Genomic DNA, 14737 nt, shown 5'->3' on the forward strand with positions numbered 1-14737 from the left:
GACCAGTTAGGTCTCCTGACATAACTCAACCAATCTCGACCAAATCCGACCTAAGTGGATTGGTCAGGTTAAGACCAGTATCAGACCAGTTAGGTTATTTGACCTAACCCGACCTAACTTGACCAAACACGACCTAGGGGGACTGGTCATGTTCTGACCAGTTTGGTAATCTGACGTAACCCGACCTAACCTGACCTAACACGACCTAAAGGGACTGGTCATATTGCGACCAATTTGGTAATCTGACGTAACCCGACCTAATCTGACCTATTTTGACCTAATTGGACTGGTCGTGCGACGTCGCTGGTTTCTAGGGTAACTCTTTTCATACTAAATTCGACTTATTAGTCGGGAAATGATTGTTTCCCGGAAATTATAATTCGTTGTCAAATTATTTTATATTTAATTATTTCAGTCATAAAATTTGTTCAAGAATTCGTTTAATTTGCCCCTTTCTCACTGATTACTAAGTTAAATTAATGACACAAAAGTAGTTTTGTTAATTACTGCAGCCTGTATAGTCAGTATAATAGATTTTCATTATTTCTTCGCACAGAAATACTACCCAAGTTTTCAATCCATCCAACCAACCCATGGGAAAAAGGTGTAGGGAAAAAAGTCTGCCAAAATGAATAAAAAAATTTAAAATGCCAAAATTAAAAAATGTTGTCGAAAAAAATTCATGGTCGAAATAAAGTCATATTATCCAGGACATTTTTCAAAATAAATTCAACTCAAATACATTATTGTATGTAAGGGGACTCCCTTGAAATAAATTAGTAGGGTTTTATATCAGACTAGCCTTATTGGGCGCTTCGCGCCAATCTTCTAAATTAATTGTGAACATGTTCTCTTTGTGTACATCGTAAAACAAAATATATACTCTACAATGTGTCCATGGATATATACTGTACAATGTGTCCATGGATATATAATGTACAATGTGTCCCAGGATATATACTGTACAATGTGTCCCAGGATATATACTGTAAAATGTGTGCTAGGATATAAACTGTGCAATGTGTCCCAGGATATATACTGTACAATGAGTCCCAGGATATATACTGTACAATGTGTCCCAGGATATACACTGTACAATTTGTCCCAGGATATATTCTGTACAATGTGTGCTAGGATATATACTGTACAATGTGTCCCAGGATATATACTGTACAAGCTGTCCCAGGATATACACTGTACAATGTGTCCCAGGATATATTCTGTACAATGTGTGCTAGGATATATACTGTACAATGTGTCCTAGGATAAAAACTGTACAATGTGTCCCAGGATATAAAATGTACAATATGTCCCAGGATTATACACTGTACAATGCGTCCCAGGATATATTATGTACAATGTGTTCCAGAATATATACTGTACAATGTGTCCAAGGATATAAACTGTACAATGTGTTCTAGGATATATACTGTACAATGTGCCCGAGAACATATACTGTACAATGTGTCCTATTATACATGCTGTACATTATATCCCAGAATAAAAAATTGTACAATGTGTCCCAAAAAAAGACGGTACAATTTGTCCCACGATATAAATTGTACAATGTGTCCCAGGATATATTCTGTACAATGTGTCCCAGGATATATTCTGTACAATGTGTCCCAGGATATATTCTGTACAAAGTGTCCCGGAATATAAACTGTACAATGTACAATGTGTTGAATTTGTTCTGCAGGATACACTGTACAATGTGTCCCAGGATATAAACTGTACAATGTACAATGTGTTGAATGTGTTCTGCAGGATATACTGTACAATTTGTACTAAATCATCAATAAGGTGTAAATGAAAAATATAAAGATTCTCAATTTTTATTTCTACAAACATTCAATTTGTGCAAAAAATCTTAGGTAATCCAAAGTTTGATTAAGAACGGAATAAAATATGTATTACTTTTTTATTTGCAGTGACAGCTGATAAAAACATTTTTAAAACCCCCCCTATATTGAAACATTGATTCAAGATAAATATAGCAATATTGGAAACTAAAGCCGCAAATTTTAAACAAATTTCTTACTTTAGATAAAAAATCTCACCTTTTGGCGTCAGTTTCCGTAATTTTTTATTAAAATTTTCTTTTCAAATTTATTTCTGAAATCAGAGTGTTCCGTTNTATATACATTGAGACCCATACAACTGTGAAATGGGAAGACGATGTTTAAGAAATTTGGTGAGTTAAATTGATGCTGTTTTAAAGCAAATAGGTTTTCTACAGTTTAACACTAAACATCGAAAGAATTTCTAAAATGTCGTTTTCTGAACCTTCTAATAATGGAATATTGCAGATGTTTTTTAATTGAATAATTATATTAAGCTCTTAACTAATCCCGCATATTTCATGGATAATTTATTTATTTTTACGCTTACTGATATTCGGGTATAATTGTGCAAACCCCATTGAAAAATTGTGAAGACGAAGTTCATGGGTTAAACCTAGTTTAGTTGCTTGAAGCCTACACGCAAATCTGCCCCTTTAGTAAAAGTAAATTCAACCTATATGAAGCAAAAAGTCTAGCCGTGTCAACCTTGTTGCACCGGCTAGTCCTGTCCTTAGAGCTAGGTTCAGTACAAACTTGGACCGGATAGGTTGACCCGGCTCGGAAATTCAAATGTACTACGGCTGCCGGTGCCTATAATTTGTTAACTGAAATGGGTCTGTTTTTTTGCACAATTGGCGTATTTCATGTTCTTTGGACTACTTAAATTCATAACTGGAATCCAACATTCGTCTTCCTATTCCAGAGTTTAATGGGATTCTGTATAAAGTTTCCCAGAATATCTATCTATCAAGGATTGGAGAGGATAAGATTTGGCTCTAGGTTCAACTATCCTATGGGAGCAGGATTAGGTTTCAATCATTAGTACGGAGTACTGGCACCCATCCAGAGTAATATAGGATCCAGACAAAAAATATATAAAAATAGATAAAAATATATAAAAACAGATAAAAAATTGTAAAAAGATTTAAAAACAGACAAAATTATGAAAATTAGGAACAATATTACAATTTTGATAAATGAGTATTGATTAAGGAACATTACTAGATATGAACAATATCATAACTTAAGTCTAGTTTCTCACAAATTTCTAATTCTAAATTTATCGTTAACAATAACATTTATGAAATTGGGAACATTTTTTGCCTCGAAATCTCAGGGGGGGGGCGAACGTCCCCCCGCCCCCCCCTGTATCCGCCCCTGGTGAAATCTAAACTTTATTTAGTATAGCCAACTTATTGATATTAAATTGTAAAAAGACAATATAAAACTTGTCTTTAAAATATAAATTCTTTAAAAAATTGTCCTTTTACTTTAGATTATCAATTAAAATTATGCTTCTTGTTGGACTCCAAGCCGAAATCATGCGAGTCGAGTTTATAAAAAATGTACAGGTTTATCAATAAGGACCAGAAGGCGCCTGCCTGCTTTTTCGTCTATGCTCTCATATTTTTCAGGGGGGCCCCTTTTTCCAGGGAGGGGGACGTCCCCCTCTCCCCCTTATAATAGCCGCCTCCGGTTTCAGGGAGGTATAGGGTCCGTCCCAATATTCCNAATCCTGAGTATGCCCCTGCGAAACAACTTAAAGATTCAAACTCTTGAGTGTCGAATTTTAGTAAAATAGTTCAGAGTCAGACTCAGAGTTCAAATTGATAAATGATCAAATATCCCAATAATTTTTTTCCGAGAAAGAATAAAGACGGTATATATATCTTTTGACCTACGCAAATCCGCTATTCTTGCACTTCTTATGTACGCCAAATCCTCTATTGTACACATCCGACCTACAGGCACGTGGTTTTACAGCTGCTAGATGGACTTGTGGCCGCAGCGCCCAGCCCCTAGCCTGTCCTAGCCGCGGCGCTCGGCCCCCTAGCCTGTCATTGCCGCTCGGTCCCGTCCAGAAATTGTCTTAACCTAGCTGACCTAACCCTCAAATAATGCAAAAATAAACAGCTGGCGTAGGTCTGATATTGTAGTAGCCTGTAGGTCGGAAAGTTAGTAGGCCAGAATTCAGTAGGGGGGATGTTGCGTATTGACGATGTAACATTACCCAATCAATACTATTTATAGAAGACGACTGAAATACAACAAAACAAAATTAAACGCAGTAGTCTGCGCAATTTTAGCAGCCATGAAAACGATTTTGGCAACTTAATTAATGTCAATTTCATTGAATTTTTTGGGTGTTCGGTATAGAATTTTATCTTAATTTCAAAGATGAATAATTTTTTGAAGTGTTTACGTATCTAATTCAATTATGTGTTAATCCTTAATTTGGGTTATTTTTTCAGAATCAGATATTAAGTATTTTGTACCAAAAATTGTACGAAAGGAAATAACCGAATATTTTCCAGATCGATAGTTTGGAACTATGACGATCAATCCTGATCGCATAATTGCTGCTCGGCGGAAAATCGCTGACGAACCGTTTGATGTGGATAGTTGGCTTTTACTGCTCAAACATGCACAATGCCGAAGTATTGATGAAGCTAGGTAAGTTTAACCGATTATAATAAAACTAATAATGCAGATATACCCTTCGGTAATTTCCTAGAGAACGATGTTCGGACCCCCCCCCTCTTCCCCCCTCCTATCAATTTTGTACACTTTGTAGCGCCGGGCCTGCCTGTCCTAGCCGCGGCGCTCGGCCCCCTAGCACATCCTAGCTGCAGAGCTCGGCCCAGAAATTGTCTTAAAATGATAAAAAATAAATGTACAAAATTGATAGGGGGGGGGGGGGGNTTTTGTTCATGGATCTTGCAGAAAGTGTCTCAACTTAACCTAAACCGTGGTCGCAGCGCTCGGCCCCCTAGCCCATCCTAGCCGCAGCGCTCGGCCCAGAAAGTGTCTTAACCTAATCTAACACCATCTTATTTTTGAATATTTAAGTGTAAATGTCAGCTTTTTAGTGTAACATCATATTTTGATTCTATTAAGTATAATCAAGAAATTTGTTTTGTATCATAAAATATATTAAAGCAGATAAAAATAGAAAAAAATAGACAAAAAATGATAATAATATATAAAAATGTATAAAAAGGTATAAAGTATATAAAAATATTTAAAAACAGACAAAAATGTATGAAAATGTATAAAAAACTAATAAACTAGATAAAAATAGATAAAATTGTGTAAAAATAGATAAAAATAAAAATAAAATCAAAAAACGAACATTTTCTGTTTTCCTGACAATTTTATTAAAAATAATCCTGCTGCACTGTGTGAAATCAATGTTACCGCAGCGTCCGGCCCCCTAGCCAGTCCTTGCCGCGGCGCTCGGCCCAAAAATTGTCTTAACCTAACCCTAATAATAAAAAATGGATATAGTAATTTTAGAAAAACGAGTTGTCATGTACAAAATTGGTAGGAGGGGTGGGGGTTCCAAAAATTGTTCTTTAGGACAGACCCCACATGCGAACAAACAGACAATGCATATGAATTTATTATAAAATTGGGCATCGGTTTGAATTGTTAAAAAAAATCGATGAATTAGTTAATTCGAAAAAAATATTCTTACGTTTGATTCAACTTAACTTTATCAGGGAGACCTACGAGGAAATCATAAGTACCTTTCCCTCCAACGGACGATTCTGGAAAGCGTATATAGAGCATGAAATGCGTATGGGGAACTACGAAAAAACAGAAAAGTTATTTCAGCGTTGCCTTATTAAGGTGAGAAAAACATTTTAAACGTTCTTTTTGTTGACATTTTAAATTTTATTAATTTTTGGCTTTGGTCTTAATATTTTTATTCCTAGGTTTTATCGATAGAACTGTGGAAAACATATCTGCAATATGTCAAGGAAAGTTTTGAATATTTTAAAAATTTAAGTTAAAGGTGTGGGAGGGGGGGGGGGGCATTCTTGAAAATTAACACCCAAAACCTGAAAATAACTATCATTGTTTTTTTCCAACATTTCTTGTTATTTTAAACACGTTTTCCCTAAATGTATATTTGTACTCCATAATTTTTGTTTGTTGGATGAGATTTGTTAAAAGAAAATTATACACACCCCTGTCGACTGAGTAATATGTAAAACTGCTCGGTGACGTAGGATACTAAATCCTCTCTACCGTCTTTCAAGGAGAAGATGGCCCAGGCTTACGACTTCGCGCTTGACAAGATGGGGTTGGACATTCAGTCCAACGGACTCTGGAATGACTATATTAACTTTTTAAAGGTTTGTAAATAATAATTTCCACTTTTTTGTTTCATTATTTATTCTTTATTGGAATAGACGAAAATGTATCTGCAATACAGAATGCATCTAATTTTTATGAAAAAAATAGATACAGATCAAGCCCATGAATAGTTTTGGTAAATTTTCTACTTTTTTCTAATTTTCATGTAGCAATATTGAACTTGTTTGATCCGAATCTGTGAATCCTAATATTTTTGCGGATCTGGATCCAAGTAGCGAAAATATGGCGTATCCAGTGTATCTTAACTCCTAAGTACTGTTGTTGTATATTGTAACCTCCTTAGAAAAAAATGTCTGTGGAAGGGTAAAAATTACCTGATATAAAAAGCAGTTACCGCCATTTTATTGTTGATATTTAAAAAATGAAAATGATATATTGCAGGGAGTTGAAGCTGTTGGATCCTACGCTGAAAACCAGAAGATTGCTGCGATCAGAAAAGTTTATCAGCGTGCAGTCATAACACCAATCATAAACATTGAGCTCATGTGGAAGGTTAGTTCATAATAATATGAAAAGAACTCTCATTCCAAAATAATACAAAATAAGAATATATCAGGTTTTTCAATGATTGTTCGTTTAAGGAATACACAACGTTTGAACAGAATGTAAATCCAATGATCGCCGAACGATTAACAACTGAGCGATCGCGTGATTATATGAACGCGAGGAGAGTTGCTAAGGAGTATGAAGCGATTACGCGAGGTTTAAACAAAGTTGCTCCATCAGTGCCACCAACAGGTAATCAAAATGATATTTTATCGAAAATTTATTTTTCTTTTGAACATCATATAAGTGATGTATGCTTGCGTGAAGTGACAACATTTGATTTATGTTTTTATTCGCTGAATTGTGGTAAAATCATTGATTTTTAGAGGAAAATCAACGAATTTTTGGGTAAAATGTATGGAAAAGATCGAAAAAATTTGCAATTGATGTAAAATTTTTCATCCCTGCCCCTCCCCCCCCCCTTCATCCAAAATCATACCACCAACCCCAGGGGGTGGGGGTAATTATTATTATTTGTTATTTTGAAAAACTGCTCAGGATCCACTTTTGTTTCATGAGGATCCGGATCCAGATCCTGGATCCGCCCTGATAAAAATGGATCCGGATCCAAGTCAGATATTTGGTTTGGGAGCAAACGTTTTTTTTTATATTTTCCATCTTGGGTTCGGATCCGGGGATTTGCATATGTTTACTGATCCGGATGAATTAACTAAATATATATTTGTCTAGGCTCAAGTGAGGAACTGAAGCAGATTGATCTATGGAATAATTACATTAATTGGGAAAAGTCGAATCCTCTAAAGGTAAGTTTTTAAAACGTTTAATTACTTTAAAACATCGATTTGTTACTTTTAATAAATTAATGTTGCTAGTCATGAGCTTTTTTGTTAAATATAGCTTTCGTGCCACCATTTTCTCTTTGTGCGGTCTAAAATAGAAAATTCAAAGATTTGGACGTTTTCATCGGCTGATTTCCTAAGTTTTTGAAAATGCAAATTAGTTGGAGGTTAAAAATTAAGTTGATTTTGATTTTGGTCGCGACTTGTTCAGCCGTTTTGGCGTTTATACTTAATTGGATCACAAACCAACAATATCTCAACCCAAATATATATATTATATTTTTATAATGTAACCATGATAAATATTGTAATTACTGCTGTTGTTGTAGATTGAGGATCCTGGTTTAGTTGGGCGTAGAACTATGTTTGCGTATGAACAAAGTTTGTTGTGTTTGGGTCATCATCCTGATATTTGGTTCGAGGCTGCTCTTTACCTTCAAGAAACTGCTAAAGTACTCCAGGTATACATACAGGGGTATATGCTCTTTACATTCAAGATACTGCCTTAAATACTCCAGGTTTAAATACGGGGGTATGTGCTCTTTACCTTCAAGATACTACTAAAGTACTCCAGGTATATATACAAGGGTTTATGCTTTCTACCTTCAAGATATTGCTAAAGTACTACAGGTATACTTATAGGTGCATATTCTCTTTACCATCAAGATACTGTTAAAGTACTCCAGGTATACTTAGGGGTTTATGCTCTTTACCTTCCAAGATATTATTTAAGTACTCCAGGTATACTTACAGGGGTATATGCTCTTTACCTTCAATATATTGTTATAGTACTCCTGGTATACTTACAGGGGTATATGCTCTTTACCTTCAAGATATTGCACAAGTACTACAGTTATACTTACAGCGTATATGAATTTAATTATAGAATGAATATGAATGAGAAGCAATGAAACTTTTAACTTTGAAACTGATTGTTTTTTTTTATTGTGGTATCTCTACAAAAGTGACTTGCTCATATCTTCTGTAGGAAAACTATAAGAATCATCAGAATTAAAAAAGACAATTTATCTTACACATAATTGATCGGATAAAAGTTTCAAGGGTACCGTTGTTAATTTGAATTTGCCATCTTTGCATGGATGGTCACTTGAAATCACCAAATTTCAATATTTTTTTTCTACGCTGCGAAAATTATCTTTTTGCAAAAATAATTTGAAAGTGATCAAAGATAAAATCTTGTAATAAAACAGATATTTAAAAATTGATCTTTTATGGTAGTAGAATTTAATAATAAATATTATAAAATTATTAATTAATTAGGAGAAGGGAGATGTAGAAACTGCCAAATCCTTCATAGAGCAAGCAAGTCAGCTGTATGAAAGAGGAATATCCGGAGTACTTAGGCATATATTCAATCAATCAATCAAAAATATGTCTATTTTCATTCAATCAACAATATATATATATATGTTTAATTAATCGATCTTTCGATAAATCAAATAAGAAACTAATCGATAAACAAGTACTTAAAGGAGTGGCCAGCTAGACCTATTGGTTAAGCTCAGAGATTGTTGAATTCGTCTACACTTAAAGATTTATATTCATCGCACTGTAAACTTTAATGAATGTCTAATGTTAAGTTAAAGAGTTATAATTTTGAATATTAATATTCAGTACGTGTATGCTTCTGTATTTTTCCTATGCAGACTTTGAGGAACAAAACATGAAATTTGAAAAGGTATTGTAAAGATGATGTAAAATGATGTTATACTTAAAATCTGGTTTTGATTATTATTAAAACTTCATAGAGTAAAAAAGTAGGGAATGATTCCACATTTTTGAAAATATATTTCGGTCTGGGTTGACCCTCTTCAGTACTTGAGATTTCTTTCTGTCATGAAGATTCAAACTGTTATATTTTCCTGATATTTGAAAAATTATATCCTAGCTATAGCCATTAGTCATTGTAAACACTATTATTTTTTACGGTATTCTGCGGTTTTGTTTTGTTTTATGAGTTGTGAAATAAATTATTTCCTTCCTTCTCACTAAATGATTTTTCTTTCCCCATTTGTGAGAGAAATATTTTAAGATCTTAAAAAAATGAATTTTTGAGATAAACTTGGGAAAAAGAGGGGAAAATTGTCAGTCGAATCGGATGGGGTGGGGGATGGGTGGATGGTCTTAATTTTTATTTATTTAACCCTTCTGTTATGTTAAGGTGCATACGATCTACCAGAAGTTTCTAGATATTCCCGAGGTTGACCCAACTCTGGCCTATGTACAGTACATCAAATTTTGCCGGCGAGCAGAAGGAATAAAATCTGCCAGGTTTGAAAAAATATATTTTGCGGATTTGTAACCATTTTTTTGATTATGCCACTTTTCCCTAGTTTTATTAGGAACTTTTCTGAAAGGAGGAGTTGTTTTATGTCTATTCTTTAAGAATTGTTCAATAACTTATATATCTAAAAGGGTGTATATTTTCTTATAAAATCACTCTTTCAAAATGATTTGTTTTTCCTTAGAAGTTATGTTACATATATATGTACAAACTATTTTTTAGGGTTTTCGTCGCTGAATTGAAAAAAATGATGGGGGGGGGGCATTAGATAAATTTTTGCGGTAAAAAGTCAAAGTATGAAAAAAACTTGCCTTTTGATAATTCTTAAAATTATAAAACCGTTATTTTTATTTTATTTTTTTAGAATTGTTTTCAAACGAGCACGTGAAGATACCAGATCTAACTTTCATGTTTATGTTTGCGCAGCTCTCATGGAATATTACTGCTCAAAGGTGGAGTAGAAGTTTCAATAATTTTTTGAGTGAAAATTTAATAAATCGCAAAACATATTTAATCCAGTGCTTAGGATCAGGATTCGTTGGATCCGCAACATTTTAGCTTACCGGATCTGAATCGAAGTGACAAAATGTCAACCCTAAAACTAAAAAAAAAACTTTTTGCTCTCAAAGCCTAAATCTGAAAATTTTAATAAATTTTAAAAAAATCCGTATCTGTTCACGAAAGAAAATGTTGATTGATTAATTGTTGTATATATGTATTTTTGTTATGATCTAAAAGAAATTATATTGGTTTACTTCAGTAAAAGATGATTTTTCAATTGATGTGTTATTGTTTGTTGGATAATTATTTAATTTCCTTTTATATTTACAGGATAAGAGTGTGGCGTTTAAAATATTTGAGCTTGGATTGAAAAAGTTCAGCGGCAGTGCTGAATTCATTCTGGCATATCTTGGTATTTACTAAACATCGGGAAAAATTAAACCAAGGGTGTATGTTTTCTCAAAAAAATATTTTACTTCCCCCCCCCCNTATGTGCTTAACCCCAAATCATCAAAAATCAATTCTGAAAATATACACCCCTGAATTTAAGTGGGGATGATGAAATATCAAATTGGATCGATTTACCAAAGAATGATAAATTGGGCTGGCCATATTTTTGTCCCCTTTAGTAACTTTGTTCAAAAATTCATTAACTTTCTCCAATTCACCGTTACAAACCCTAACAAAATATTTGGGTAAAATAGTTTTTTTTAATGAAGTGGATTGAAGATTTTTCTTCAAAACATTTACCTTTATAGTCAATTCGGGGTTTATATTATCTTGAAAAATCATCCCCCCTCATTGAAAATATGTTTTTTGAACTATCAGATGTTAAATTTTAAATTTTTAAACGTTATATTTGCTGAATTGGGAAAAGTAAAATATTTTAAAAGAAAGATATTTGAATTTTCGGGTCTAATTATCAAAGGGGTTTAAGAAATGTCCATTTTCCAGATAATAGAAGCACATATTAACCCCACTCATATATTAATTGATGGATTGACAAGTAGAACACACAGGAATTGAAGATGGTTATTGATTATCCCTAATGGTGAAATAGATGCTGCCAATTCCAAAGTTATTAAAACAGCAAAACTTTCCACAGTTAAAAAGTTGATAATGAATTAGTTGAGTGACAGAGGGAGAGGTTGCAGAGCTGCCATGAGCCCCGCGAAATTGCCTCTGTAGCCTCATGGTTCGCGGAATAACCTTCCCGTAAGACTATCTCCGTGCTTCTCCGAGCCCTTGCCATTCTGTCTCAACGTCCAGTATTCTGATATCCAATAAAAAATATTTGGCTTTTACCTCCGCCAAACCACTTTTTTTATATAAATTAATGGGGGGCTCATGGAAGCTCTGCACCTAAGTGACATAATCTTGGTTTCATTAAGTTTATTTATATTCTAGATTATCTCTCACATCTAAATGAAGACAATAATACCCGAGTTCTGTTTGAGAGAGTTTTGACTGGAAACACAATAAACGCAGAGGTAGGTTGCTCTCATTGCTTTTTCTGCTCGTGTTTTAAATATTAAATCAAACCAGACTTTCAGGAACGTTCTACTGTAACTATCCAATCTCGAAGTAAAGATTTAACACTAAAACTATAAAACGGTTTACGCTAGAACGTTCAAACTTCTTCAATTTTTTAACCTCTTATAGTCGGTGAACAAATTAATTTAATGCGTAGGGGCGGGTAAAGTAAAGTAAAAGTAGCATTAAATGTATATTTATCTTATAAAAAGAAGGCCAGGGCTGAAAAACCAGGAATGGGGAGGACTTTGAAACTCCGATCCACTACTGGAGCCTTAGGCCATCCCTGCAACTTATGATTTGATTTGATTTGAAAGTCTTTATTTGCCAAAAGTAAAAAAATATTATTTTTACATTTATCCGACGTACTTTTTTATCGTTTTTTTAAAACTTACCTTGCATCCTAACCATTAAAGTTGGAGTTATAGTTTTTAAACGAAAAGGTCTATCTCAACTCTAAGTCTAGGGACATTATAATCATGGGGAGTGTGTGTGAAAACATCTTACCCCAATCTATATTAAACAAAAATAGTTTTATATTTGTCAGTTAAGGAACCAGATCAATTTTTTATGTATTAACATATTCATTGTACACTGTACAGCTTCATTATTATCAACCAAACCCTTTAAAAAAAGTAAATGGTTGTTAAAACAACAAGTCATAAAAATGAGAAAAAGAAAAAACAAAATAATTAAATATTTAAAACTTTCAAGAATTTTTATTTCAGGAGTCCGTGGATATTTGGAACAAATTTCTTGACTTTGAATCAAACATAGGAGACCTTGCCAGTGTTATAAAGGTAAATTAATATTTTTAGAGGTTTTGAAAAATTGTTTCTTATAACGCATTAAATTAAAATATGTGATTTATTTATCGGTGAATATTATCAAATAGATCAATAAAAAGGGGTAATAATTTACTGTTGTATCATCTTTCCGGTAACATCTGATCTAATAAGGGTTCAGTTGCGTCCTTAGTGACGATTCAGAACCATAGTTTCATCGACGGTAACATCTATCTATCTCATCATCCAATTAGAGATGAATCATGAAACAGTAAACGGAAATGTTTACTTCTACTGAAACAAGGACGAAGTCCAATTTTCTTTTTTTAAAAGAGATGTTTTTGTTCCCAGGGCATAATCGGGTTGTTACGATTGGATCTCGGAATTTTTCTATTGCGAAAGTTCAGTGTTGTAGGGGTTTTTGTATTCATCTGCCAGGGGTTGTAATCTGGCAACACATTCATCCGTCCACTCTTCATTTATTCTGGGAAGAGGGCTGACAAGATTCCAGCTGGCTAAGGGCTTCTTAGAGCTGAGAATATATAGTGCATGAATTCTTCTGATATACTGGAATAAGGCCCAGGTGCCTTACAGGTAGCAAGCATCACACTCATTGGTCCCAATCATTTGTAAGCCCGGATTTGATACCCCCAGGGCCAGGTACCTATAGCTGGCAACCATAGACTCTCCCTGCTTGTCAAACCTTTCCTCTCTTCATCATGATTCATTTGGATCAATTCATTTCAAGCTTCTTTCTTGTTGAGTAGAAAGCGCGCACCCTTTCGCTGCGAGAGATATTGACAGCCGCCCCTCTGTTCTACATTCGTCAGGTGGTCATCTTAACCAGATGTTGGGTTTAAATGATTTTGAAAACACAGGTTTGTGAGGAGCGCGGGAATCAAATTCGTGAACAACAGTCTGGATACCAATCCAGTTACTGGCTGTGGACAAGTGTGTTTAACTTCAGTGAGCTAACAAGAACTGGTGTCACACACTCCCAACCCCATCAAATTTTCAATTACCCCCGAATCTCGAAAAAATAATTCTTATTACGAAAAACATATTTTCTTTATTTATTAATGTTTGATTTTATGTCAGGTAGAGAAGAGGCGCGCTGCTGCACTTGTTGAGGTCGGGTTGACCGGGGGGGAGGACAAGCATACCTGCCAGGTCATAGATAGATACAGGTAAGCAAGTTTAGTTTTAGGATTGGCATTCCAGATTTACATTATCACGCTCTGAACTTCTATCTAATTAACAATTACAAAGAAATATTCGTTTTTTCAAATCTTGAAAAGAGATCGATTCAGTCAATTTTCTTCCTTGTCTCTTCTGCAGAAAATTTGCAACTCACTTTTGTAGAAAACCCGAAAATTAAAATTATTAGTTGATGTGTAAAAAAAACAAGGATTGGTCCGTTACAGTCCCTTTAAATTAGTTCAAAGTATTGAAAATTGTATTTAGAGAAATATTCAAGGGGGTTAAGAATGCGATTCAGTGATGTCCCTACTCCCTGTATTTTAGTTCAATTAAAAGCTTCTTACAAAATAACTTGTTAGTTTCATTTCGTTATTTTCAACCTTGAGAGAGTTGTTTTAATTTTATTTTATTTAGATTCATGACGTTGCTTCCTTTATCTGACGCAGAGCTGAGATCAATCGGTTATCATGTAAGCTATTTTATAAAAATATATCAAGCTTTTGGTTGAATCCATTGCTAAAAATTCAATAAGGATATTATTAACATGAGCTTAATTGATCGTTAAAAACCATGGGGTTTCTTTTTTTAAAAATCAGCTGAAATTCATAAAAAATTATAAAAATATTTCGAATTTTGAAGAAGAAAATAAATCCGCCAATTTGGATCAGCCGTTTGGCCAGCTATGGCTAATATAGTAACATATATTTATATATAAATTCTTAACGTAAGTCTTGAACATGTTCTTTTTGTTATATTAAGATTGGTATATAGATATATAAGTATATATATTTTTATTAATGGCATTATTGTATAGAAGATTAATAATCATAAACCAGTACA

The 14737-nt window shown here is 33.8% G+C and overlaps 1 protein-coding gene across 1 annotated transcript in view; it reads left to right on the forward strand.

Annotated features, from left to right (window-relative positions):
* Positions 1 to 14737, forward strand: part of LOC111710168 (protein suppressor of forked) — a 29307-nt gene that overhangs the window by 12817 nt on the left and 1753 nt on the right. Inside the window, exons 3-19 of the mRNA XM_023484224.1 lie at positions 4377 to 4517; positions 5567 to 5696; positions 5783 to 5827; positions 6080 to 6205; positions 6609 to 6719; positions 6809 to 6965; positions 7464 to 7537; positions 7903 to 8034; positions 8855 to 8937; positions 9209 to 9272; positions 9756 to 9865; positions 10243 to 10330; positions 10710 to 10791; positions 11787 to 11869; positions 12641 to 12712; positions 13796 to 13884; positions 14312 to 14366. Coding sequence (XP_023339992.1) covers positions 4396 to 4517; positions 5567 to 5696; positions 5783 to 5827; positions 6080 to 6205; positions 6609 to 6719; positions 6809 to 6965; positions 7464 to 7537; positions 7903 to 8034; positions 8855 to 8937; positions 9209 to 9272; positions 9756 to 9865; positions 10243 to 10330; positions 10710 to 10791; positions 11787 to 11869; positions 12641 to 12712; positions 13796 to 13884; positions 14312 to 14366 — 1623 coding nt within the window. The 5' untranslated portion in view covers positions 4377 to 4395. The remainder of the gene's footprint in view (positions 1 to 4376; positions 4518 to 5566; positions 5697 to 5782; positions 5828 to 6079; positions 6206 to 6608; positions 6720 to 6808; positions 6966 to 7463; positions 7538 to 7902; positions 8035 to 8854; positions 8938 to 9208; positions 9273 to 9755; positions 9866 to 10242; positions 10331 to 10709; positions 10792 to 11786; positions 11870 to 12640; positions 12713 to 13795; positions 13885 to 14311; positions 14367 to 14737) is intronic.

The sequence above is a fragment of the Eurytemora carolleeae genome, unplaced genomic scaffold, assembly GCF_000591075.1.
Source record: "Eurytemora carolleeae unplaced genomic scaffold, Eaff_2.0 scaffold1033, whole genome shotgun sequence".
Classification (NCBI taxonomy): domain Eukaryota; kingdom Metazoa; phylum Arthropoda; class Copepoda; order Calanoida; family Temoridae; genus Eurytemora; species Eurytemora carolleeae.